Source organism: Grampus griseus (genome assembly GCF_964374135.1).
Source record: "Grampus griseus genome assembly, chromosome: X".
Lineage (NCBI taxonomy): Eukaryota > Metazoa > Chordata > Mammalia > Artiodactyla > Delphinidae > Grampus > Grampus griseus.
Window position 1 is genome coordinate 42,312,690 of NC_138999.1, and position 25,489 is coordinate 42,338,178.

The 25,489-nt window shown below is 46.9% G+C and overlaps 1 protein-coding gene across 1 annotated transcript; it reads left to right on the forward strand.

Annotated features, from left to right (window-relative positions):
* The first annotated feature begins 16,720 nt into the window (after positions 1 to 16,720).
* WAS (WASP actin nucleation promoting factor) lies at positions 16,721 to 23,436 on the forward strand. The gene is made up of 12 exons (XM_082681556.1): positions 16,721 to 16,866; positions 17,237 to 17,377; positions 18,350 to 18,436; positions 18,539 to 18,641; positions 18,754 to 18,795; positions 18,889 to 18,942; positions 19,600 to 19,774; positions 20,773 to 20,815; positions 21,019 to 21,172; positions 21,382 to 21,788; positions 22,030 to 22,144; positions 23,190 to 23,436. The coding sequence occupies exons 1-12, from the start codon at positions 16,735 to 16,737 to the stop codon at positions 23,243 to 23,245; spliced, it is 1,509 nt and encodes a 502-aa protein (XP_082537682.1). The 5' UTR covers positions 16,721 to 16,734; the 3' UTR covers positions 23,246 to 23,436.
* The last annotated feature ends 2,053 nt before the right edge of the window (positions 23,437 to 25,489 follow it).

The following is a 25,489-nucleotide window of genomic DNA, read 5'->3' on the forward strand; positions in this document are numbered from 1 at the left end:
AACTTACAATGTTGTGTTAGTTTCTGCTGTACAACACCTTCTTACATTTATTATTTATATTTTTTATATTTAATATGTATGCCTTTCACATTTCTTGCCTATAATTGTCACCAGCCTATATACACTAACCTGAGCATTTTAGAACTATTGACAGTAGGTACATAATATCTATAAATCCTAAGAATTTTATAACAACAGATGAAAAGGGGATTTTCTCCCTTTCTCTTGTAATTTGGTGCTCGAGTTGCAGTGTTGAAGCAATGTGCTCAAATTGCTTTTATTTTCCTTAATTAAAGGCACAATATTATCTATTCTTATCTGCAAAGAAAAAAAAGATACATTACAGAAGGAAAAGTAAAACAAAAAAGCGATAGTCCTTTTCCTTTCAGGATGACAAAAAGAACACACAGAATAAATTCCAGGGACTTCCCTGGAGTTCCAGTAGTTAAGACTTCACACTTCCAATGCAGGGGGTGCAGGCTCAATCCCTGGTCGGGGAACTAAGATCCCACATGCCGAGGGGCAACTAAGCCCATGCCGCAACTACTGAGCCCGTGCACTGCAACTAAGACCCGACCCAGCCAAATAAATAAATAAATAAATATTTTAAAAAAAAGAATAAATTCCACTCCCTCCGGCTCATCCAGCTGCCCTCAGGCTGGCCAGTGAATGATGAGAGGAGAGCTATTTGGCTTTGGGCTGAAGTTAGCGTGTGCTTCAACCAGAGGCAAAGCTCTGATGCTTGCAGGAGTGAAATCACAAACTATTAGACCAGGAAACTCTGAATCACAGTCTGATAGACAGATTGCTCTAAACATTTTTAAGGAAGTAATAAATTCTCTATCACACACATATAGTATACCTTTCTCTATCTTTCGGCCTGCTCTAACCCAGGCACTGTGGAGGGAACACAGGAATATGAGGCACGCACTATTCTTGTCCTCGGACTGCCATCAGCCTCAGAGCACAGCTCAGCCCAGGCCCGTGCTGCCCCAAAATGGAACCAGCAGAGCCGGCGTGGCTGAGCAAGGACTGGGTGAAGTCCAGAGGGAAGGCAACGCATGACCGTGACCAAGGAGGGCAGGTTCTATGGAAGACTCGGGCTTGAGAAGGTGAGAGCAGGGAGAAGGGGACAAGTGGCATGCAAAATGCCCCGGAATTACTGACAAATAATACATCACTTGTAATAATACCTACTTGTAGATAATACATCACTCACAGGTAAGAGTGCATTTAGCCTATCCATCCGCATCTGACTATGAAGGTATCAGGCTTGATTCCCCAGTTCATAATTTATATTCATGTGATTGTTCTCATATTTGGATTGAGAAACTAATTTGGATGAACCAAACTTTATTTGCCTCCTCACCAATGACATCAGTTGATCTTCCTGCCTCAGTTGCCCTCCATCCACCACACCCTCTCCTCTAGCTCAGAGGACACTGCATTACCAATCATTGTTTTCTGGATTGTCTCTTCAACTAGCAAAGAAACCGCAAGGGCGGGACTCATTCATTTTTGTCCCCCACCCCAGAGGGCTCAGCGCTGGGCTTACTGTGGGTTATGGGAGACTATGAGGTTTTGTGGAAACCTGGGGAGTGCACCGTTCATGCATTCATTTATTTACTCATCCCCCAGCTATTTCTTGAACATCTCCTACACGCTTGAAACTGTAAAGTCAAGCCACAAGTCTCTTGGCCACTTACGGATTACAGAGGAGGGATGATGGGGTAAGTCCAGGGGCCACGGGAGCCCACAGGAGAGGCACAGAACCTGAGCTAGGGGTGTCAGGGAAGGAGTCCTGTGGAAAGAGGTGCCTCAGCTAAAATCCGAAGGATGAATAGGAGTTTGATAGATGAGTGAGGTGAGGGGATAGGGGAACAGGGGACTGAATTTTAGAAGACACCACTCAGCTTTATTTGTGCTGGTTGTGTGGCCTTGAACAAACAGGTCACCTAAATTCTCTGAATTTCAGTTTCCTCCTTAGTAAAATGCAGACAAAAGTAGCTACCTTGTGGACTGGTTGTGACGGTTAAAGGAGAGAATGTATGTAAAGCCTCTGGCAGAACACCTTGAACAGTAGATATTCAAGAGACCTCTCAGGGAATAGAGATGCCTGAGTAATTCATCAGGTCAATCCCCTGTATTAAAGCAGGGACAGAGCTTTTGTCTGGGGGCAAGGATTCAGTTTGAGATCCAATTCACTTTGGCTCTGAAAACTCGAGTCAACTAAGGGTGAACCAAGAAGACGTCAAGAGTTCAGCTATCAATGACAACAGACCAAACCAGTAGGTGGTTACTACAGTTGCAGGCCATCAGACGCCAAATAATTTTGTTTTGCAAATTATGTATTAGGCCAAAAAGGAAATTGATCCTGAAAGTTCCAATTCATGGCTGCAGGGGCACACTCAAGAAATTTCTACCCTGAGGCCGGGGAAAGGGCAGCTGATGGTGCTCTGGTTGGCTTAGTTGTCACCTCCCATCATTGGCAGCAGCTTCATGTTCTACTAAAAGGGCAGATTTGGTGTTTAGGGTCCTAAATTTCCCTGTGTGGAAGTGAGAAGATCAGATTTACTCAAGCAGGGAAATGTTCAGTTCTGTGTCCAAAATAGAACCAAGTTATTGAGACTGAGAAATCCCTCATTTTTGCTGAGTTAGCCGAGTTTGGGAAACATAGTTAACTGGATTTTAAAAGACACAATGCTGTAATGATGTCTTTAGAATGAGATAGTGGTTGCTAGGGGCTGGGGGGGAGGGGGCATTGGGAAAAATGGGGAGATGTTGATCAAAGGGTACAAACATCCAGTTATGAGATGAATAAGTTCTAGAGATCTAATGTACAGTGTGGTGACTATAGTAACAATACTGTATTGTACACTTGAAATTTGCTAAGAGAGTAGATTTTAAGTGTTCTCACCACATACACACACACACACACACACACACACACATACACACAAACAGTAACTCTGTGAGGTGATGAGTGTGTTAACTAACTTGATTGTGGTATAAAAACAGACACATAGATCGATGGAACAGAATAGAGAGCCCAGAAATAAACCCATGCATATATGGTCAATTAATTCATGACAAAGGAGCCAAGAATATATAATGGGGTAAGGACAGTCTTTTCAATACATTGTGTTGGGAAAACTGGACTGCCACATGTAAAAGATGGAACTAGACCAATATCTAACACCACACACAAAAATTAACTCAAATGGATTGAAGACTTGAATGTAAGACCTGAAACCATAAAACTCCTAGAAGAAAACAAAGATAGTAAGTCCTTGATATCAGTCTTGGAGATGATTTTTTGGATCTGACTCCAAAAGCAAAAATAAACAAGTGGGACTACATCAAACTAAAAAGCTTCTGCACTATAAAGAAAACCATCAACAAATGAAAAATCAACCTATGGAATGGGAGAAAATATTTGCAAATTATATATCCAATAAAGGGTTAATATCCAAATATATAAAGAATTCATACAACTCCATAGCAAAATTCCAAACAATCCAATTAAAAAATGGGCAGAGGATCTGAATAGACATTTTTCTTTTTTTTAAAAAAAATTGATTTTATTTTTATTTATTTTTGGCTGCATTGGTTGTTTGTTGCTGTGCACAGGCTTTCTCTAGTTGTGGTGAGCGGGGGCTACTCCTCGTTGTAGTGCATGGGCTTCTCATTGCGGTGGCTTCTCTTGTTGCGGAGCATGGGCTCCAGGCATGCAGGCCTCAGTAGTTGTGGCACGTGGGCCCAGTAGTTGTGGCTCGCAGGCTCCAGAGAGCAGACTCAGTTGTGGTGCACAGGCTTAGCTGCTCCGCGGCATGTGGGATCTTCCTGGAACAGGGTTCAAACCCGTGTCCCCTGCATTGGCTGGCGGATTCTCAACCACTGAGCCACCAGGGAAGTCCAACAGACATTTTTCTAAAGAAGACATACAGATGGCCAACAGGCACATGAAAAGATGCTCAACATCACTAATCATCAGGGAAATGCAAATCAAAACCACAATGAGATACCACCTCACTCACATCTGTCAGAATGGCCATCATCAAAAAGATAAGAAAGAGGGACTTCCCTGGCGGTCCAGTGGTTAAGACTCTGTGCTTCCACTGCAGGGGGCAGGGATTTGATCCCTGGTCGGGGAACTAAGATCCTGCATGCTGCATGGCCAGCCAAAAATAAATAAAGAAAAAATTAAAGAAAAAAAAAACGAGAAGAAAGAACACGTGTTGGTGAGGATGTGGAGAAAAGGGAACCCTTGTGCACTGTTGGTGGGAATGTAAATTGGTGCAGCCACTATGGAAAATAGTATAGAGGTTTCTCAAAAATTAAAAATAGAACTACCATGTGATCCAGCAGTTCCACTTTTGGGTATTTATCCAAAAAAATCGAAAACACTGATTTGAAAAGATATATGCACCCCTATGTTCACTGCAGCATTGTTTGCAATAGCCAAGACATGGAAACAATCTAGGTGTCCATCTATGGATGAATGGATAAAGAAGTTGTGGTATATATACACAATGGAATATTACTCAGCCATAAAAATGAATGAAATTTTGCCATTTGCAGCAACATGGATGGACCTTAAGGGTATTATGCTAAGTGAAAAAAGTCAGACAGAGAAAGACAAATATTGTATGATTTCCCTTATATGTGGAATCTGGAAAACAAAACGAACAACCAAATCAAACTAAACTAAACTCACAGATACAGAGAACAGATTGGTGGTTGCCAGAGGGACTGGGGGTTGGGAAGGTGGATGAAGGAGGTCAAGAGGTATAAACTTCCAGTTATAAAATAAATAAGTCATGGGGATGTAATGTACAGAATGGTGACTAAAATCAATAATATTGTATTGCATATTTGAAAGTTGCTAGAAGTAAAATCTTAAATCTTAAAAGTTCTCATCACAAGAAAAAACATTTTGTAATTTTATGTGGTGACAGATGGTAACTAGACTTATTGTGGTTATCATTTTGCAATGTATACAAATAACCAATCATTATGTTGTACACCTGAAAATAATATCATGTTATATGTCAATTATACCTCAATAAAAATGTTTGTTGAGTAAATGAATTTTGATTAGGCAGATCTAATACATTCTATAAATTTTACAGGTGTTCCTCTCCTGCCTAAGATCGAATCCCAAACTCTTGTGTGAAAACCTCACTGAATTATTTTAAAAGAATAACTGGCTCTCTAGGGTGGGGTGTTGCCTACCAAATTACTTTGATCAGTCCACATAATTAGGCTTTTCACCTCGAGGCCCCTGACCAATCTATGGTTTTAACAGTCCTCACAAGCACGCATGCACTTGTCTGTGTGAGTGTTCATATAAAGTATATACACATGTGTTTGTCTGAAGAAGGGCCATATAAAGGTCACATAGCTTGTCAGAAGTCTTTTCAGCTCATTAGCTGAGCTTCTGGAGATTTCTCAGCCTTGTGGTTTAGCTTTCCCTCTGCCAAGTGGGGATGTGTTTCAGTTTCCTATTTCAATGAAGGTTTAGAAGGATTGCTGTGATACCACTTTCCTGAATGAAAAATGTCACTTGACCACAGGGAATAACTTTGAGGAAACTAAAGGCTGGAAGTTGAGAGCTAATATCTCAAGGCAGTATTGTTAGCATGTAAGCCTTTATGTTGATCAAAAACAAACCTATTCAAAGCTTAATCAAAATATGAGATAGAGGGGACTTCCCTGGTGGCACAGTGGTTAAGAATCCACCTGCCAATGCAGAGGACATGGGTTCGATCCCTGGTCTGGGAAGATTCCACATGCCGCAGAGCAACTAAGCCCACGCGCCACAACTACTGAGCCTGTGCCCTAGAGCCCCTGATCTGCAACAAGAGAAGCCACCGCAATGAGAAGCCCGCGCACCGCAACGAAGAGTAGTCCCCGCTCAAGGAAGCCCGCGCATATCAACGAAGACCCAACGCAGCCAAAAAATTTAAAAATAAATAAAATAAAATAAAAAGTGACATAAATATAGATATAAACCTTGCAGTGACACTTCTTTGGTTGAAGGCTCATAATTGCTTAAAAAAAAAAACCTTTTTCTTTTTTGAATTTCCAGTAGTTATTACCACAATTTCAAAGACAGCAAAGGCTATGAACTCTGAATCTGGGGAAAGAGAATTGAAGTGGACAAGTGTTGAGTGTCATAATGGGGCTCCCAGACATGGGGCTGGAGTGTCTTCTCTACCTCCGTGTGGGAGTTCCCTGGCTTATGGACAAGAATTTGTCCTTCGCGCAGACATAGAGAATGGACCTGAGGACACAGGGCGTGAAGGGGAAGCTGGGACGAAGTGAGAGTAGCATTGACATATATACACTGCCAAATGTAAAATGGGTGGCTAGTGGGAAGCAGCCGTACAGCACAGAGAGATCAGCTCGGTGCTTTGTGACCACTTAGAGGGGTGGGATAGGGAGGATGGGAGCGAGGCTTAAGAGGGAGTGGATATGGGGATATATGCATACATACAGCTGATTCACTTTGTTGTACAGCAGAAATTAACACAACATTGTAAAGCAATTATACTCCAATAAAGATATTTTTTAAAAAAAGAGGGCTTCCCTGGTGGCACAGTGGTTGAGAGTCCGCCTGCTGTTGCAGGGGACACGGGTTCGTGCCCCGGTCCGGGAGGATCCCACATGCGGTGGAGCGGCTGGGCCCGTGAGCCATGGCGGCTGAGCCTGCGCGTCCGGAGCCTGTGCTCCGCAACGGGAGAGGCCACAACAGTGAGAGGCCCATGTACCACAAAAAAAAAAAAAAAAGAAAGAAAAGAAAAGAATTGGCCCTTTGGCTGCCCAAAAAACGTTTTCCCTTTAGGAATATGTTCAGGTTCACTCAGCGCTAGGCAGGGAGAGAAGAATGCTGTGTCAGCTTAGTTACTGCTGCAAAGCAAAGGACTGCAAAACTTAGTGACTTTGAATTACAACAGTGTATTTGCTCACAATCCTGTAGGTAGGCAATTTGAGCTGGGATCAGCTGGTGGTTCCACTCTTGGATATCTCTCTGCTCAATCATGTGGCTACAGTCAATGGAAGGATCGTCTGGGCTGGAAGTTCCAATGGCCTTGCTCACATGTCTGGCAGTTGGTGCCGCTGTCAGCAGGGGTGCTTTGGTTCTCTTTCACGCTCCCTCTCATCCTCCCGACCAGCTTCCTTGCATGGAGGGCTCAGGGCAGCACTGTACTAGGGCCCAGGCAGAAGCTGCAAGGTCTCTTGAGGCCTAGGCTCTAGATTTCACATAATGGGAGTTCTGTTGCATTTTGTTGGCCAAAGCAAGTCACAAAGCCAGCCCAGGTTCAAGGGGTGAGGAAATAGACTCCACCTCTGGATGGGGAGCTGCAAAGTCACATTGCCAGGGGACTCAGCTACAGACAGGGGAGGAATGTTTGCGGCCATCTGTATTAATCTGCTCGGGCTATCCTAATGGAGTACCATAGACTATTGGGCTTAAACAACAGAAATGTATTTTTTCAGTTGAGGTTGGAAGTCCAAGATTAAGATGTTGCCAGGTTTGGTTCCTGAGGCCTCTCTCCTTGGTTGAAAGTTGGCTGCCTCCTCATTGTGTCCTCATGTGGACTTTTCTCTGTGCGCATGCATCTCTGGTGTCTCTTCCTCTTCTTATAAAAACACCAGTTATATTGGATTAGGGTCCATCCTTATGACCTCATTTAACCTTAATTACCTCTTTAAAGGCCCCATCTCCAAATACAGTCACACTAGGGGTTAGGACTTCAATATATGAATTTTGGAGGGACACAATTGGGTCCATAACATCATCTTTGCAAACAATCTACGCAATGCATTTAGTTATAAACACATTACAAGATATTTTACTCCATTTACTTGTTTTGATTTGAGTACAAGGTTTATTTCTTTTGGGAGAATAAATCTTTGGGATGAGACTCAGAAGCTGTCTAGCCACTAACTGGACTGTAGCCTGGCATCTACTGTTACCCTTTGTGAAATCCAAACCATTAGGACCTTCAGGGATATCACAAGCAGGTATTCAGAGATTTGGGGAGGGAGGAGCGATCCTGTTTGGTAACTGGCCTCACTCATTGCCGAATACCCGGCACTGCTATAATTTTTTTATAATCAAAATTTTACATAAGGAGTTCATCTGTCTTTGATAAGACTGTTACTAATTATCAGGGAAAAAAAGCTTGGAAAGGATGAATATTTTTCTCTTTTTTTAATCCCTGCTCCCCAGAATGTCCTGGGCCTGCGTCTTGCTGCCCCATTCCATCGTGTAGCTTGTCCCCCCCACCCAGCTGCCTAAATACTCTTAAACATTGACAAAATACCTTTTAGTCATAAATCAAAGAAAATCAAAAAGTTTCATTTCTTTAAAAGATTTTGTGGGAACTTCCCTGGCGGTCCAGTAGTTAAGACTCTGCGCTTCCACTGCAGGGGGGTACAGATTCGATCCCTGGTCGGGGAACTAAGATCTCGAATGACGTGCACAGCGGCCAAAAAACAAAAATAGATTTTACTTTGATTTAAAAAGACCATTGTTGGCAACAAAGAAGTTTTTACTATATATATATTTTTTTAAAGATTTATTTTTGGCTGCGTCTGGTCTTAGTTGTAGCATGCAGGCTCTTCATGGTGGTGTGCAGGCTTCTTTCTAGTCGTGGTGCGACGATTTTCTCTTCTCTAGTTGTGGCGCGCAGGCTCCAGGGCACGTGGGCTCTGTGGTTTGCAGCACGCGGGCTGTCGTCCAGGCGCTCGAGCTCAGTAGTTGTGGCACGCGGGCTTAGTTGCCCCGCGGCACGTGGGATCTTAGTTCCCTGACCAGGGATGGAACCCGCGTCTCCTGCATTGTAAGGCGGATTCTTTACCACTGGACCACCAGGGAAGTCCCTCAAAGAAGTTTTTAAAGCTTCCTGTCCAACTTGTAGCACTCACACAAGCTATGCTAACACTATGCATATGTACACCTTTATCACCCAATTTTCTGAAAGCTCTAGTGATTATAAGATTATAAACACACACAGTGGGTTCTCCCATAATTGCCAAACTTAGCAGATTAAAAACAAAAAACTCTTTTTCTCTTCAAGTTGCCTATAATCAGGGTATAAACAAGTTGATGATGATGAAATCTGTATAATTTAAAGGGCTCCAGACATACAGTGCAAGCCATATTTTTGGAGGTTTTTTAAAAAAAGCATTTTATTTTATTCAGATAGGCTCATCTTTTTATTCATAAGCTAAAGATCTTCTTTTGTTTCCCTCTGTCTTCTTTAATTGTGTCACTTAGGGGTATATTTCTGTAATAGAGACTATATAGCTTATTGCATGTTGGGTTATACCATACTATAACCATTAGGGCAAGATCCCAAACAAAAACAATTCACCCCTCTCTATCTATGGCCCCTGAGTGGAGATATTAAATTGAAGTATGTATGTTACAAATCCAGTCACCATCAGAAAGAAACATTCAGTAATGACCAAGGGCCTACACTTTAACCAACCCTTTGATTTGTTCTACCCAGCACCCCAAGTGCCCATGTACACACTTACAATAACAATCTTCCTAGGATCAGAGCTGATACAAAGGCCAGCTTGTGTTTTCAGCAGTGGAGGCAGTGCTGGGCATAGACTTGGAATTTCCAAGCGAATTAAGGGAAACTTGTCCTATCTGGTGAAAGCAGGGGACTCAGGGATCAGCCTTCCTAAAATTTGGGGCACTGTGTTAAATTATCAGCAGTCTCCTCCAGGGAATTCCCTGGCGGTCCAATGGTTAGGACTCCACACTTTCACTGCGGATGGCCCGGGTTCAATCCCTGGTCGGGCACTAAGATCCCACAAGTGCCGCGGCACGGCAAAAAAAAAATAATAAATTAAAAAAAAACCCCAAAACCGTCCCCTCCCTTTCAGCATGTGACTGACTCAGGGCAGTGAACAGGGGCCCCACTGCTCCATCTATATCATCTATATCTATATCCCTATGAATCATGTATTTATTCATATTTTTTATAATTCATGTAATCTATATTTGTATTTTAATTTACATATATAATGTAAAAGTTGCAGACTTTAAAATCGGTAACTGGCTATATTGCCTATGATGTATATTAAATAACACATGTCAATCATAGCAATCCTGTCCCATCTGAGCAGGCCTAATGCTCCAAAACCATCACTTTGCACATTGAATACTGGGTAAAGTGTTTATTCTCTTAAACACGTTTTGTCAAAGGCCTCGCCAGTTAGGGCTTTTAACTGCTGTAAGCTTTGTACCTGTTTTGTCAGTAAAATTAATAATTTTAGTACATCGTATTCGAAGACCACAAGATGTTCACTCTGCGATTTACGGTCTTGGGAGAGCCAGACACCCCACGGTGCCCGTCCTACTGCGGCAGGATTTAATTTTATTAAAGTAACTTCTGAGGGGCTTCCCTGGTGGCACAGTGGTTAAGAATCCACCTGCCAATGCAGGGGATACGGGTTTGAGCCCTGGTCCGGGAAGATCCCACATATGACGGAGCAACTAAGCCCATGCGCCACAACTACTGAGCCCGTGATCCACAACTACTGAGCCGGTGCACCTAGAGACCATGCTCCACAATAAGAGAAGCCACCGCAATGAGAAGCCCGTGCACTGCAACGAAGAGTAGCTCACTGCAACTAGAGAAAGCCTGCACGCGGCAACAAAGACCCAATGCAGCCAAAAACAAATAAATAAAATAAATTTATTTAAAAATTAAAAAATAATAAATTTTTAATTAAAAAAATAAAGTAACTTTTGAGAGTTTTCCTAAAACCCTAACTCAAAGAACGCTTTTTATTTTGAGTAAACTATAGAATAAATGAACGAAGAACCACGGCACAGGCATGAAAATCCTAGCGGGTGAGTTACAGAGTTTACGATTGTAACGCCCAGTGCACGAGGCGCCACGCCCTGATGTATGATCTTAGAAAACCCCAACAGTAAACTCCACCTTCTGCCCCTCCTACACTTGAACAATCTGAACTTCTGAGGCTGTATTCAAACCCACCACCCGAAATCCCCAAAGCCCGGCTTAAGTGGCCCGGAACACGGGACTGGCATCTACTGCGCATGCCTCGAACCAATGACCAATGGGAGCCCGGAGCAAGGGAGCGGAGGCGGGACTATATTATTCTCCGAACTCGCGTAGCTTCAAAGAACAACAAGGACGAGAACTCGGTCATCGACCAATCAGAGGCCACGGCGGTCTCCTGCTCTCCCCACCTGTGAGCCAATTGCCGGCTTCGGTGCGTCACGAGCTGCTTCGAAATTAAGGAATCGAGGGGGTGGTGAAAGTGGTTAAGATGGCAGATGTGAGAAGGCTGAGGGTGAGACCACAGAGTGAGGCTCGCCCGAAGCAGGTGGGAATCATCTTGGGACAAGCAGAATTGTGACACTCCCCTCTCCATTAGGGAATGAGGCAGCCGTCTTATCCCTCCCCCACAAACAAAATGGTATGTTGCAAGATGGCCACCCCCTCCGCAGTGGTATGATCCTGGGCGACAGTTCCATTTTGCGTTCCTCCCCACGCCCGCAGTGGTCCATTCCAGACTGCCCTGTTAACAGTCTTGGGCTCACACAGTCAAGGAAGTGGGCGGCCCTTGGGACCCACTGACCGGAAAGTTGAAACTCTTAGAGTCACACACATTCGGGTGTGTATTCTTCTGGTGTCACAGACTGGGAAGTAGACACTTGGGGTCACAGATCGGGGTAGGGGGTAGGGAGTACCCATTTAGGGAAAGTTGGTGGTGACTTTGATGTTGTGGGCAGTGTAGGGACCAGGAGGGGACCTTTAGCTCCCCGGCTGGTCCGAGGTTAGCAGCACAAACCTAGAAGGGAAGGAGAGAGCTGGCTGGCACAGTGTTTTCCCGTGCAGGTGGGAGGAGTAGGGCAGGAAACATGTGGTGGGTGGGACCTCCGAGGTTGGCAGGGAGGTCTCCAGGAACATGTCACGGCCCTGGAAGAGTCTAGCTGGGCCCACACAATGGATCTCTGAGCTGGACTTTGCAGCAAGGAAAAGTAGAGAAAGGGCAGTGGGAAGGTGGCCGTGTTCGGTCTCTGACCATCCACCAATGGTGGTGGGACCTGAACGTCTGATGGAGGAGGGTGAGGAGAGGATTGGTGCAGGAGTGGGGAGAATGCTAGACTGAGGGAAGGATAGTTAATTCATCCAAGTTACTCAGCTATTCCATGAAAACAAACAACAATGCAAAATTATAACGTGTTAAGCTCTGCCCTCATCAGATGAATTATCTCATTTAATCTTCCCAATAGTCACTACTATTATTATCTCCACTTTATGGGTGAGAGAACTGAGGCACTGAGGGGTTACCAGACTTTAAACAGCTGGTAAGTGCCAGAGCCAGAGCCAGGCTGTAGGGCTCCAGAATCTGGTTCTATCCACTGAGCAATTCTTATCTCTACAGTCGTCTCTGCTTTTCTGTGCCCACCCTGTCCTCACTCCATCCTGACCAGGACTAGAAATCAGCCCCTCTCCTGAGGGCCCCTAAAGCACCCATTTGCCCATAGCATCAGTGAACAGTGTAGACATCTCTGTGGGAGGGGCTGGCCCCTGCACACTCTGAGCTGTTTTTCTTCCCTCTTTCCCCATGCAGGGAGGTGAAGAGAGGACAGGGGAGCCCAGTGGGAAGAGGGCAGTAAATCACAGCATAGATATCTAGACCGTACAACGATTATTCAACAAATATTGATTGAGCTTTTGCATGCAGGGTCTTATGCTAGGTGGTGGAGGTATGGCAATGAACAAGGCAGACGAGGGTCCGGTTCCTGCCTGCCCTGGAAGTGTTTGGGGAATTCCTGGTAGGCAGACTTTGGTTATCACAATGATGGAGGTGCTTTGGCATTGAATAGGCAGGGGCCTGAAATGCTGGGGGACAGCTCCACACCACCAAGGCTCGTAACATCCATGATTGTCATTCCTGGATGGTAAAAAGAGGCCTCCCAAAATGTTTCTTATGAAAAGGGAGCATTGGGTCCAAGGGTTGGGAACTGCTGTTTCCTTAGGCCTGTCCCCAGGAAGCACCCCTCAGTCAGGGGTAGGGAGGACCACGAGGGGCAGGAAGGAAGGGAGAGGAGAAGGATGGCATGGCAAAGGAAATTTTGCCACCTTGGCCTCAGTTTGGCCTTTGAGGACAGCGGTAGTGAAACAGGAGGGAAAGGAGCAGGGCATAACTTTTAAAAGAATGGCATAGCCATAAGACATGACAAAAACTGACTAGAACCGACTAGGTGCAAGATGGTGGAAGATTCAACTTCCAGTAGACCTTGAGCCTCATTATACGCTCATTGTAATACGTTAGCATACACTAAATGACACATCCATCAGCGCCATGACAGTTCCAAAGCTGACCATAAAAGGTCAAAAATGGGTGGTGGGCCAATTCCTGGAAATCCCCGCCCCTTCCCCCAAACAGTTGGAATAATCCTCCCACTCATTAGCCTATGAAATCACCCAGCCCATAAAAACTAACCACGCTGTATTTCGGGGCCTCTCGCCTTCTGAGATGGCCCACACTCTGTAGAGTGCTTCTCCTAAGGCCATTCCTGCCTTTTGAGATGGACCGCATTCTGTCTGTGGAGTGTGTTTCTCTCTAAATAAATCCACTTCTTACCTATCACTTTGTCTCTCACTGAATTCTTTCTGTAAGGAGACATCAAGAACCTGAGCTTCATTAAGTTCTGAGACCAGGTGTGTGATCTCAATTAAAAGACAGTGGGTTCAAGTCCCAATCTGGGTTTTGGCTGGGTTCGAGTCCCAGCCTGTGGGTTCAAGTCCCAATCTCAGTTGTGCGCGATTTCAGCAGGACCCTGCCCATTCCTATATCTCCTCCGTGGGTTCAACCGCGTGGCAATGACTGGGGTGTGGAAGACACTCCCATGTCTTATAACTGACAATGTCTTATTACCTACTCAGGACTTGAGGCATGGCAGTCAGAATCTTGTAAGCAATATCCCCTCAAAATAAAGCAAAATAAGCACAAGATATAAACAGGAAATGACTCTCTGTCTGGTGATCCCTGGGGGTTGGCAGAGAGAGGTGATGGGGGAGCATCAGGTGGGTGTAAGTTATTAGGCATATCCTGGTTCTTGGGGGTTCCTGGGTATTCACTGGATTACTAAGAAGTACGTTAAAACTTTTGCTCCCCTCTGTGGTGGGCTGACTTGTAAGTATTCAATCCACTCTCCTGCTTAGAACAACCAGAAAAGCTAGATTAGGGTTTTTGTTCTTTTTTAATCTATTTGAAGGTCCAGGAGAGCAAATTACCTTTGAGGTCATCACCTCACCAAATACTGTCATCCAGTACAGAAAAGCAAGAGTTGATGGGAACAAATAAAAGTAAAATAAACCAGCTCCAAATTATTAGTGCAGGTCACCAGAGCAATTCAATAATCTGAATAAGATGAAAAATGATTGTAAAATGATGAATAAATCACTGTTTTCCAGGGTGGGGAAACTCATTCTATTAGGGACTAAAATAATAAAAATCTACTTTAGGTTTTTCATTTGGAGAAAAATATAAGTTTTAAACCTGTCTGCTCCTTAGAAGAACAGGAAATATACAACTTTTAAATGTTAATTTACAAAATAACCAGCAAATGTAGCAGAGGTTTAAAGCCCCCTGATGTAGACTTAAAGGGGACAGATCTAGGAGCGGAGAAAGAAGGAGAACAAAAGACAGAGAAGGAGCAGAAGAATTTTTTCTGGGGCCCCATGTGGCATTTAACAGTTTAGGAACCATTTCTCACATAATTGGCCTCAGCTCCACCACTCACAAGCTGTGTGACCTCAGGCAAGTTAGCTAAGCTTCTCTGGGCCTCAGCTTCCCTATCAGTAAAATGTAGATAGCTGGAGTGCTTACCTCAGGGGGTCGTCTGTGCCCATGAAATGAGTACATAAGTGTGAGGCACTTAGCTAAAGATCAGAAAACACTAAATCAAATTAGACATTAACCCCTCATTCATTCCTTCAAGAAACATTTATTGAGTGTCTAGTTAGTGCCAGATACTGAAGAGAAGCCTGGCACACAGTGAGAGCTCAATGAACAGTGTCAACATGAATGAATGCAGTGGCTTCCTAAGGAAAAAGCAGGACCTTGCCCTAATGAACAGGCTGGAAGGGGCTCCAGGCCGGGAGGTATGAAATCACCCGGTAAGTTGGGAGCACCATTCGCTGGGTTGTGAACAGAGAAAGGAGGGAGGGAGGTTGGAATTGCCACACCAGAAGGGGCCTTGAGCCTAGGCTTAGGAGAGAAGCTTGGCACCTGCAGGTGTGGGAGCCATACAGGTTTCCAGGTAGGACTGTGGGTCCTGCCTTGAGATGTGCTGTTTCCCTTCAGGTACCTGGGAATGCCAGGCACACCCCAGACATGCTCAGCTCCCCCAAGCTGCTGTATGCGTACCTGAGAACTTCACGTCTCCAAACAGGCAACAGGCCCAGGGAGGAGTGGGGACCGAGCTGGCATTCACTTGGGGAAACAGTCTGTCAAAGTTAGAGCTACGCAAACCCTACAACGCCCCAATTCCCATCCTGAGTGTGCATGCCTACGTGGACCAGGAGATGCATACAGGAGGGAACACAGCAGCCTTGCTGCCAACCACAAAAGCCAGAATCAGCTCAGATGTCTGTTAACAGGAGAATATGAACAAATTGTACAGTAACACAATAGAATACTATATAGCAGTAACAGGCAAATATGAATCTTAGTAACAGAGCAGGCGTGGAGCATCCTGACGAAAAGTGCACACTCTGTACCCAGCCTGCCTGGCATGCAATCTGGGCTCTACCACTTGCTAGCTAGGACTACTGGGGAAATCATTTAACCACTCTGTGCCTCAGTTTCCCTCCATCAAATGGGCACGGTAAAAATTGTGTGTGTCCCCCGGGCTGATGTGAGGATTTCAATGAGTCAGTATTTAAATGAGTCAATATTTCAGAACAGTGCCTGGCACACACGTTCAGTGCTACATGAATGTTTGTTAGATAAAAATAGAATGTTGAGTGGGGGGAAAGACAAGTCTCCAAATATCACATACTTTCAAAAGTTCAAAGGCAACAGCAACTAAACAAAATGTTGTTTAGGCATTTATATATGCTATAAAATCCGTTTCTTACAAAAAGGGGATGATAAGCAGCAAGTAATTTGGGAGCTGCAGGGAGGCAGGAGTAGGGATGGGGAAGATGAGCTGGGTGCGAGCAAGTTGTTGGGGTCTCAGGAGAGGGATGGGATCCCAGGCGCTCGCTGTGTAATTAAAGGAAAAGCTTTAGCACAGCAACCCTTCAGCGCTAGGGGCCTTGGACCTCGGGCCCAGACTAACTAGATGCTTTGGGGAGGAAGGAGGCCGCCCAGCCCATGACTGCTCCCCGCCACACTGCAAAAATGCTGCAGTGGCCTAGCTCTTGCTGCCAGCCAACCAGGGGGAGGAGGGCCCGAGCTAGTTAGAGGGAGATGGGCCCCAGACAGTAAGAAAAAAGGAGAAGGACATGAGCTGGTCCAAAACATGGGTCTAACCAGTCAAATGGAGGAGGGCCCCAGTCTAAGGGAGGAGGAGGAGGCCAGGCCCACTGAGGGGCCCCTGGAGGACTTGTTTCCCTTGTGGTTTTTTGCACTTCCTGTTCCCCTGCTCGCTGCGAAAGTTCCTCTTCTTACCCTGCACTCAGAGCCTAGCCGGAGAGGACAAGGGCAGGAGGCACCATGAGTGGGGGCCCTTCGGGAGGCAGGCCTGGGGGCCGTGGAGGACCCGGGGTTCAGCAGAACATACCCTCCACCCTCCTCCAGGACCATGAGAACCAGCGACTCTTTGAGATGCTCGGACGGAAATGCTGGGTGAGCTGGGGATCTCCTGGCCCTCCCTGTCTCCCTTTCCTCTTCTTCCTCTCCTCCTCCTCTTCCGCCTCTTCATCTTCCCCATCCTCCCCCTCTCCTCCTTTCCCCTCCTTCCTCTCTCCTCATCTTCCCCATCCTCCTCTCTTTCTCTTTCTTCCCCTCCTCCTCTTCCTCTCCATCATCTCTCCTAGAATCCACTTACCCCCATTCACCAATCCCAGGAAGATCTCGATGTCCATTCAGTTTCCCTCTGGCTGCAGCTCTTCCTTCAGAGCCATGACAGCCATGGGCAAGGAAGGACCAGGTCTGGTTCCCAGACCCTCTGGCTGCCCCTGACCAGATTCCACTGAGTCCTGCTCTCCCCTCCCAGACGCTGGCCACCGCGGTTGTTCAGCTGTACCTGGCGCTGCCCCGTGGAGCCGAGCACTGGACCAAGGAACATTGTGGGGCTGTGTGCTTCGTGAAGGATAACCCCCAGAAGTCTTACTTCATTCGCCTTTACGGCCTTCAGGTGACCCCCGCCCCCCACTGGACAGACAACCCAGTTTTCAACCGACAAACCCAGAGCTGTGTCCATAGCCCTGAGCCCTCAGGCAGATCAATGAACCCCTGAGCCCCAGAACCAAAGACTTCATCCAAATGTCAACCTCTGGTTTGTCTTTCTAAGTCCGCGATGACTGACCCCAGAGTCTTCATGTCAAGATCTATAACCCCCAATATTAGTATACCTCCTAAGTCTGATCTGTTCCACAAACTCCAAAAAAATGAGTACTGTATTTTTACCTGAACCTCCAATCTGTTCGAAACTCAACATTTTGGGTCTCAGAAATCGCCCATCAAAACTCCTGAACTCCAGAATTCTGCCTAGCTCCTAAGTCATAAATCTGTTCCACAAATCCTCAACCTAAACTCTCTAAGCATAAACCCCAAATTCATCCTTCTAAACCATAAAGGTAGATCCAGTAGGACCACATCAAGATCCCAGGGCCATAAAATATTGACTAAACCCCTAAGCCATAACTCTGCTCCACAAACCTCAAATTGCACATACGTTGGCTAAACCCACCTCCAGAAAAACCTCCCAAGTCTATATGTCTGAACCTCAAATCTCAACCCCAACTCCTAATCCTGGAGCCCTACCTGCCCAAATGAAGGCCCCCATAAAAGGGGGGATTTGGGCTGATTCTACGAATGGGCTCAGTTTCCTAGGACTAGAGTCCAAAATCCTCAAATTCAAGCCCCCAAGTTCCACATCTAGGGCCCTGGACCCCAAATCCAAATCTCTCACTGAAGTGTCTGATTCCCATACTGTACCCCAACCCTCCACATCTGACACCTAGACCCCCAACTCTCCGATGCAGAGCTGGAAATCTCCAAATCAGATCCCTGGGCCCCAAGTTTGTATACCATGTTCCCTGTCCAGAAAACAGAGGCCTGCCACCCAGGGCACGCCTCAGTGCCAGTGTGTTCCCCACTTCTCCAGGCTGGCCGGCTGCTCTGGGAACAGGAGCTGTACTCACAGCTGGTCTACTCCACTCCCACCCCCTTTTTCCACACCTTCGCTGGAGATGTAAGTGACCACCTAACCCCTGGGCCTCAGTTGGGGTGCAGGGAGGAGACGGGAAATGTGGGGGGGGCCTGGAAGGCCACTGACCCCCCCACGCACGTGCAGGACTGCCAAGCGGGGCTGAACTTCGCAGACGAGGGTGAGGCCCAGGCCTTCCGGACCCTGGTGCAGGAGAAGATACAAAAACGAAATCAGAGGCAAAGCGGAGGTGAGGAGGCCTTGGGGGAGGAAAAGAGGTTGAGCAGAAGTGAGCGCAAGAGTAGGGAGCTGGAAAAGCCCCTCTCATCGTTCTGGTTCCCAGTCCACCTGTCTCTCCACAGACAGGCGCCAGCTCCCCTCTCCACCAGTGCCAGCCAATGAAGGTGAGTCCTCTAGTGCAAGGAAGAGTAAGAAGGGGCTAGCCCAGGAGCCTGTGGCAGGGTTGCGATAGCTCTCTACCCATTCCGTCTTCCCAGAGAGAAGAGGAGGGCTCCCACCCCTGCCCCCACACCCAGGTGGAGACCAAGGGGGTGAGTGCTATTCTTCCCTGTGTCTCTACATGGGCAGGTGGTGGGGGGGTGAATGGATACACAGGTGGGGAGTGGGTGGATGGATGAGTAGGTGGGTGGGTGCAGCAATAAGTGGGTGAATGTGTGGGTGGATGGATTGGTGGTGGAAAGATGGTTGAACGGGGGCATGAATTGATGGAAGGATGAAAATATAGATAGATGTATAAGTGGGTGTAGAGATGTATAGGTGAGTGGGTATGTGGATAAATGGATGAATACATGGATGGATGATTGAATAAATTAATTAATGAATGAGTGATTGAATGAATTCGGTAGTGAATAAATGAATAAGTGACAACATTTCAATCGGTGAAGAAAGTAACTATTGAATGAGTGAACAAATAATTTAACAAATTAGTCGATGAGCCAGTGAATAAATGAGTCAGTACTTAAGTGATAAGCATGAGTAAATAAATTAATTAATTCATCAGTGAATGTATGGATGGTTTGTGGCACCCACCCAGCCGCTTCTCCATAAACCCTATCTGGACCCCTCATCCACTCCCTCCATGACCATCAAACACACAGATTCCCTCAACCATCTTCCTGTCTCTTGCTCCTATGCTCTGGTTGGTAGGTAAATGGGTCAGTGGCCCAGTCACCCATTTTTCCCCACAGGCCCAGCAGCTGGCTCACTGTCCCTGGGGCTGGTGACAGTGGACATCCAGAACCCAGACATCACGAATTCACGATACCGTGGGCTCCCTGCACCTGGGCCTGGTCCAGGTGATAAGAAACGCTCAGGAAAGAAAAAGATCAGCAAGGCTGATATTGGTGCACCCAGTGGATTCAAGTGAGAATCTCTCCCCAGTGGGCCCACAGATCCTGGGGGTGGGAGAGCAGATGAGCAGGTGGATAGGAGGATAGTTGAGTGGATGGAAGGATGGGAAAATGGATGGGTGGGTGGGGGAGTAGGTAGATGAGTGGATGGGTAGGTGGGTGGGTTCAAAGCCGGGGACTAGGGAGAGGCACCAAAGGCACCAAGGTTCCCAACTTTTACAGAGGCAGTCACTCTCCGGGCCATGCAACTACAATTCATGACTCAGAGAGTGAATGCCTCCTGAAATTTTGCTCCTCACTCACCTCAAGCTAGTCCCACCCTAGTCCCACCCTGGGTGGGCTGGTGGGTGAGTGGATCGGTGGGTAGATGGATAATTGGATGAATGAATGAATGGGTGGATTGCAGAATGAATGGATGGGTAAATGGGAAATGGGTAGGTAGATGGATGGGTGAGTGGATGAGTATGTGGTCTGATAGGTATATAGGCTGATTTGTTCACAGACAAGGTGGATGGGGATGGATAGGTGGTCAGATATATGGATGAATGGACAGTTCAATGGGTAAATGGACAGAAGTGTGTGGTTGAATGGGTAGTCAAGTGAGTGAATGGATGGAAAGATGGGCACATGGGTAGATGGATGGGTGGATGGACAAGTGTGGGTTAGGACAGATTGGTGGACAAATGGGTAAATAGATGTGTGTGGACAGATGAGTGGGGAGACAAATGTATATAGATCAATGGTCCGACAGGTGAATGTGAATGGCTACGTGGGCAAATAGATGGGTGGATGGATGGTGGAAAGAGGGCTGGGCGGACAGATGGGTACCACAAACTATGGACCCCTTCTAGTTCCATAACTACTGCTCTCACTCCTTCATTCACTTAAGACTCATACGTTAATTCTGGCCCCTCAGAGTCCCTCTGGGCAGGAGAGGGCAAGAGGGCTTCACTAGGAAGAGAGGGAAGGAAGGGCCGTGGGGCTTCACTGGGGTCTCCTCACCTCCCCCAGACATGTCAGCCACGTGGGGTGGGACCCCCAGAATGGATTTGACGTGAGTAACTCCAAAGTCCCCTGGACCCCACTCAACTCCCACCTACCTTTCCATAGTCCACTGCTCCAGACCTACTCCCCAGACCCCACCCTTCCCACACCCCTCTTAGATCCCTCTCTGGGGTGGACCCCATGATAATCTGTGCCCCTTCCCTCCCCACCTTATTCTCACACCCCTGCCCCGGCCTTTTACCTCCTGGGCAGGTGAACAATCTGGACCCAGATCTGCGGAGCCTGTTCTCCAGGGCTGGAATCAGTGAGGCCCAGCTCACTGACGCGGAGACCTCCAAATTTATCTATGACTTCATTGAGAACCAGGGTGGGCTGGAGGCTGTGCGGAAGGAGATGAGGCGCCAGGGTGAGCCCCCCTCTTTCTGGACACCCCCTTCTTCTCCAACCCTGGTAGCTGATCTCTAAGAGATACATTGCAGGCACTCAGTCCTCATGGAAACCCCTATACCGCTCAAATTGGGAGTTGGTCGGTTAGGATACCCATTTTACAAATGAGCAAAACTGAGGCTCTAAAGAAAACTATAATAATAGCTCTGTGTTATCTTTCCCCCTCAGAGCCGCTTCCACCACCCCCACCGCCATCCCGAGGAGGGAACCAGCCCCCCCGGCCCCCAGCTGTGGGGAGTAACAAGGGTCGCTCTGGCCCACTACCCCCTGTACCTTCGGGAGGTGCTCCTCCCCCGCCAACTCCCCGGGGACCCCCACCACCGGGCCGAGGGGGCCCTCCGCCACCACCCCCTCCAGCCACTGGACGCTCTGTACCACCGCCCCCTCCCCCCCCTGGAGCTGGGGGGCCGCCCCTGCCTCCGCCACCACCACCACCACCGCCACCACCCAGCTCTGGGGTCGGACCGATCGCTCCCCCACCCCCTCCTCCTCTGGGGCTTGTGGGGGGCCTGGCCCCTGGTGGGGGTCGGGGGGCGCTTTTGGATCAAATCCGGCAGGGAATTCAGCTGAACAAGGTGAGGGCCGGCGTGATGGAGGATTGGGGGACTGGGACTCTGGGGTGTGCTGCACAAGTCAGGATATTAGGGGGCCAGGGCCGAGACTGATGGGGGTCCCAGGATTTGGGGGTTGAGTGATAGGGTTGGGAGGTTGGTGGGGAGACTGGAGTGTGTGGGAGGAGAAAGGATGATGAGGGGCGGGGAGAAGCGCTTCTCTCACAGGCCCTGAGCCTTGTGTGCTGGACCCTGCTTGCTGCAGACCCCTGGGGCCCCAGAGAGCTCAGCGCTGCAACCGCCACCTCAGAGCTCCGAGGGGCTGGTGGGGGCCCTGATGCACGTGATGCAGAAGAGAAGCAGAGCCATCCACTCCTCGGGTAAGAGCTCCCCCTCCCCTGCGAGCCTGCCATTCGGAGCCCATCCTGCCAGGACCCCGACCCTGGTTCCCAGCTAGTGTCAGCCTAAAAACACCCCTAACAGCCACCATCAATAGTAACATTAGCCCATATGTTGATGAGAGCATGAACATGAATCTTTTATCAGTCTCTTTTTCTACAACGTTAACTGTCATTATGTAACAGTAATATGATTAACTCTATCTATCTTTGACAATAGTATTAACATTAATCCCATATGTTCAATAGTATTAACATTAGCCGCTATGTGATGATAATATTATAAGGAGCCCCCATCTTTGACCATCATATTGACTCTAACTCCATGTGTCAACAGAGTAACCTTAACACATTATGTGATAATATTATAACTAACCCAATCTTTTACAATAATGTTGACATTAATCCCTTAATGTGTCAACAATATTGTCATTATATGACAATTATATGAGGATAATATTAACCTCAACCTATTATGTGACAATAATATAATTAACTCCAACTTTGACAATAATACTAACATCAACCCCAGAGTCTGTTCACAAGATAAACATGAATCCATTACATGACAATATCATAACGAACCTCATCTTTTGACCATGACATCATCATTAACCCCATTCCGTGTCAACAATGTTAACCTTAACCCATTATGAAACCATAATATTGTAATTTCCTCCACCTTGGCTAATATTTAAATCCACCCCATTAAGTGATAAGTCTGTTAAAATCAACCCTTTGTATGACAATAATATCCCAACTAACCACACATTTTTGACAATAATATTAACCTCAACTCCAGCTAGAACCCAGACCCCAGCTATAGTCCCTACCTTGCCCCTAAATCTCCCTCCTCTGAGGGGGTCCCTTCTTCATCCAACACACAGGCCCCAGATCTAATTTCCAAGCATGAGATCTCAGTCCCCCAGGGTCCTGAGCCCCAACCTCCCAGGTCCTAGTAACCCCCCTCCCTAGGGCTTTTGAACCCTCCTGCCCATCCTGAGTTCTACTCTCTCTCTCCCTCTAGACGAAGGGGAGGACCAGGCTGGTGATGACGATGAGGATGATGAATGGGACGACTGAGTCACCACCCCCCTCACTGTTCTGTGCTCACTCCCTTGGCAGCCCTGCTCGCCACCCTCCACTTCCAGGCCCCTAAGCCCTGTTTCTTCTCCACCCACCCCTTCAATGCTGTTATCTCTGACTGCCCCCCCAATACTCACCCTAGCAATAGTAGGGGACCTTTTTATACAAACTTTCTCAGTTCTCCTCACTCAAGGATTTTTAAACAAAAATAAAATAACTGTCTTTTTGTTTCTTTAAATCTTACTTCCTTTATATTCCAAATGTGGGAATTTGGGGTCCTTTTTCCCCAAAGTCCCTTTTATTCCCATTTCATTTATTTAACCTTATAGGTATACATTCATTTATTCCCTCGGTCATTTAGCCTGTACTTCTTTGTTTCCTTCTGCCCTTTTTTCTTTCCACAGATATTTATTACCAGGAACTACTTTAGGGGCTAGGGATAAGGCAGTGGGGAAAAAACAACAAAAATTCTTGGTCTTGTGAGGTCAACATTCTAGGGCAGAAGACACACAAGAAACAAGGAATTAAATCGAAACAAAAGATAGTTATAGGACTTCCCTGGTGCCGCAGTGGTTAAGAATCCGCCGGCCAATGCAGGGGACACGGGTTCGAGCCCTGGTCCGGGAAGATCCTACATGCCGCGGAGCAACTAAACCCGTGCTCCACAACTATTGGGCCTGCACTCTAGAGCCCACGAGCCACAACTACTGAGCCCGCGTGTCACAACTACTGAAGCCCGCGCACCTAGAGCTCGTGCTCGTCAACAAGAGAAGCCACCGCAATGAGAAGTCTGCGCATGGCAACGAAGAGTAGCCCCCACTCGCCCCAACAAGAGAAAGCCTGCGTGCAGCAACAAAGACCCAACACAGCCAAAAAATAAAATTAATTAATTTTTTAAAAAGATAGTCATAGATCATGATAAGTGCTATGATGTGCTGAGGGGAAGTGACATTAAGATGGAATGTTCAAGGAAAGCCACTTGGAGGAGGTGACCGTTATTCTGGATCTAAAGAGAGAGGAATCAACCATGTGAATATTTGAGGAGAAGGGCATTCCAGGCAGAGGAAACAGCCAGTGCAAAGACCCTGAGGTGGGAAAAAGCTTGGTGTGAGGCTGAGTGTGGTGAATGTGTGAGAGAGTTATTTGTTCAATCACTTACTTATTTTTTTTTAAAAGTTCAATCAACATAATATTAGATCAAGAGAGTACTTGATGGTCATACTTCCCCATTCTCCATGCACACAACTCACACACTACGATCCTGATGGGCAGGATCTCCCTCTCAATTTTAAAATTTGGTTCTGCCCAGTTCCCAGTGCAAACCAAGTCCTGGCCAATGGCAATGGAAGAAGCAAAAATTTAATAATCAGATAGATCTGCTCTAGAACCCGGGCAAGATGCCTCACCTCTGAGCCTCAGTTTCCTCATCTATACAATGGAGGCAACAATATGTAACCTTTTCCAACTGGGATCCCACTGGGTCACCCTCGTCCTCTAGAACTTTCTCTCCAGGAAAAAAAAAAGCACAACTCAAAACTGTCCGTGGTGTTTAAAGCTGTTTCCAAAGGAGTAATTAGAAACTCTTGTACATCAAAGCCTAGAATAGAGGTGGCTACTCCTTCCCATTTCTGAAACCTGGTGGATTCAAGATCTCAGATTTCCTACCTTTAGAGGAAGAAGAAAGCGGGGAGGAAGATAAAGGTGAGGAGGAATTCAAAGAGGGCAGACTTCTTCCATCTGCAAGACTAGTGGAAGAATTTCTGAACCATCCAAGGGCAGCTTGAGGGTTTAGGGGAGGGCAGAGGTGTGGGGAGTGGAGCTGGCTTTGCCCCTTAAGAATTCTCCCACAGCCGTGGAAGCTGGAGAAGGGGGGAGCCTCAGGTTCCCTTTCATTCTTTCATTACTCTTCATCCCCTACTCCACTACCCACCCAACCCTGGTCGGTTCCCGTGGCGAGCACTGAGTCTAGGAAGGGCCTATCATATCACTTCTCCCCCACCTCCCCTCGCCAAACCCAGAGTTCTGTAACCCCTTGGGCAGGCTTTGTCCTGGAAAAGACCTTACATCACACAACCTCTGAAGCCCCAGGAGCACAGGCTAGAGCAAGCACAGACCTGTGGTAAAAGAGTTGACTGTGGGTGAGTTGCTTGACCTCCCTGGGACTCAGTTTCCTCAGTCTTTAAAATGAAGATAAAAATTAAAGTAGATGGTGTCTGCAAAGTTCCTGCCTCCTTGTAGGCA

Coding starts and splice junctions, on each gene's coding strand:
- WAS (XM_082681556.1), top strand. CDS start 16,735: ATGAGTGGGGGCCCTTCGGGAGGCAGGCCTGGGGGCCGTGGAGGACCC. Junction 17,378..18,349: donor TTCGCCTTTACGGCCTTCAG/GTGACCCCCGCC, acceptor CCACTTCTCCAG/GCTGGCCGGCTGCTCTGGGA. Junction 18,943..19,599: donor CCCAGGTGGAGACCAAGGGG/GTGAGTGCTATT, acceptor TTTTCCCCACAG/GCCCAGCAGCTGGCTCACTG.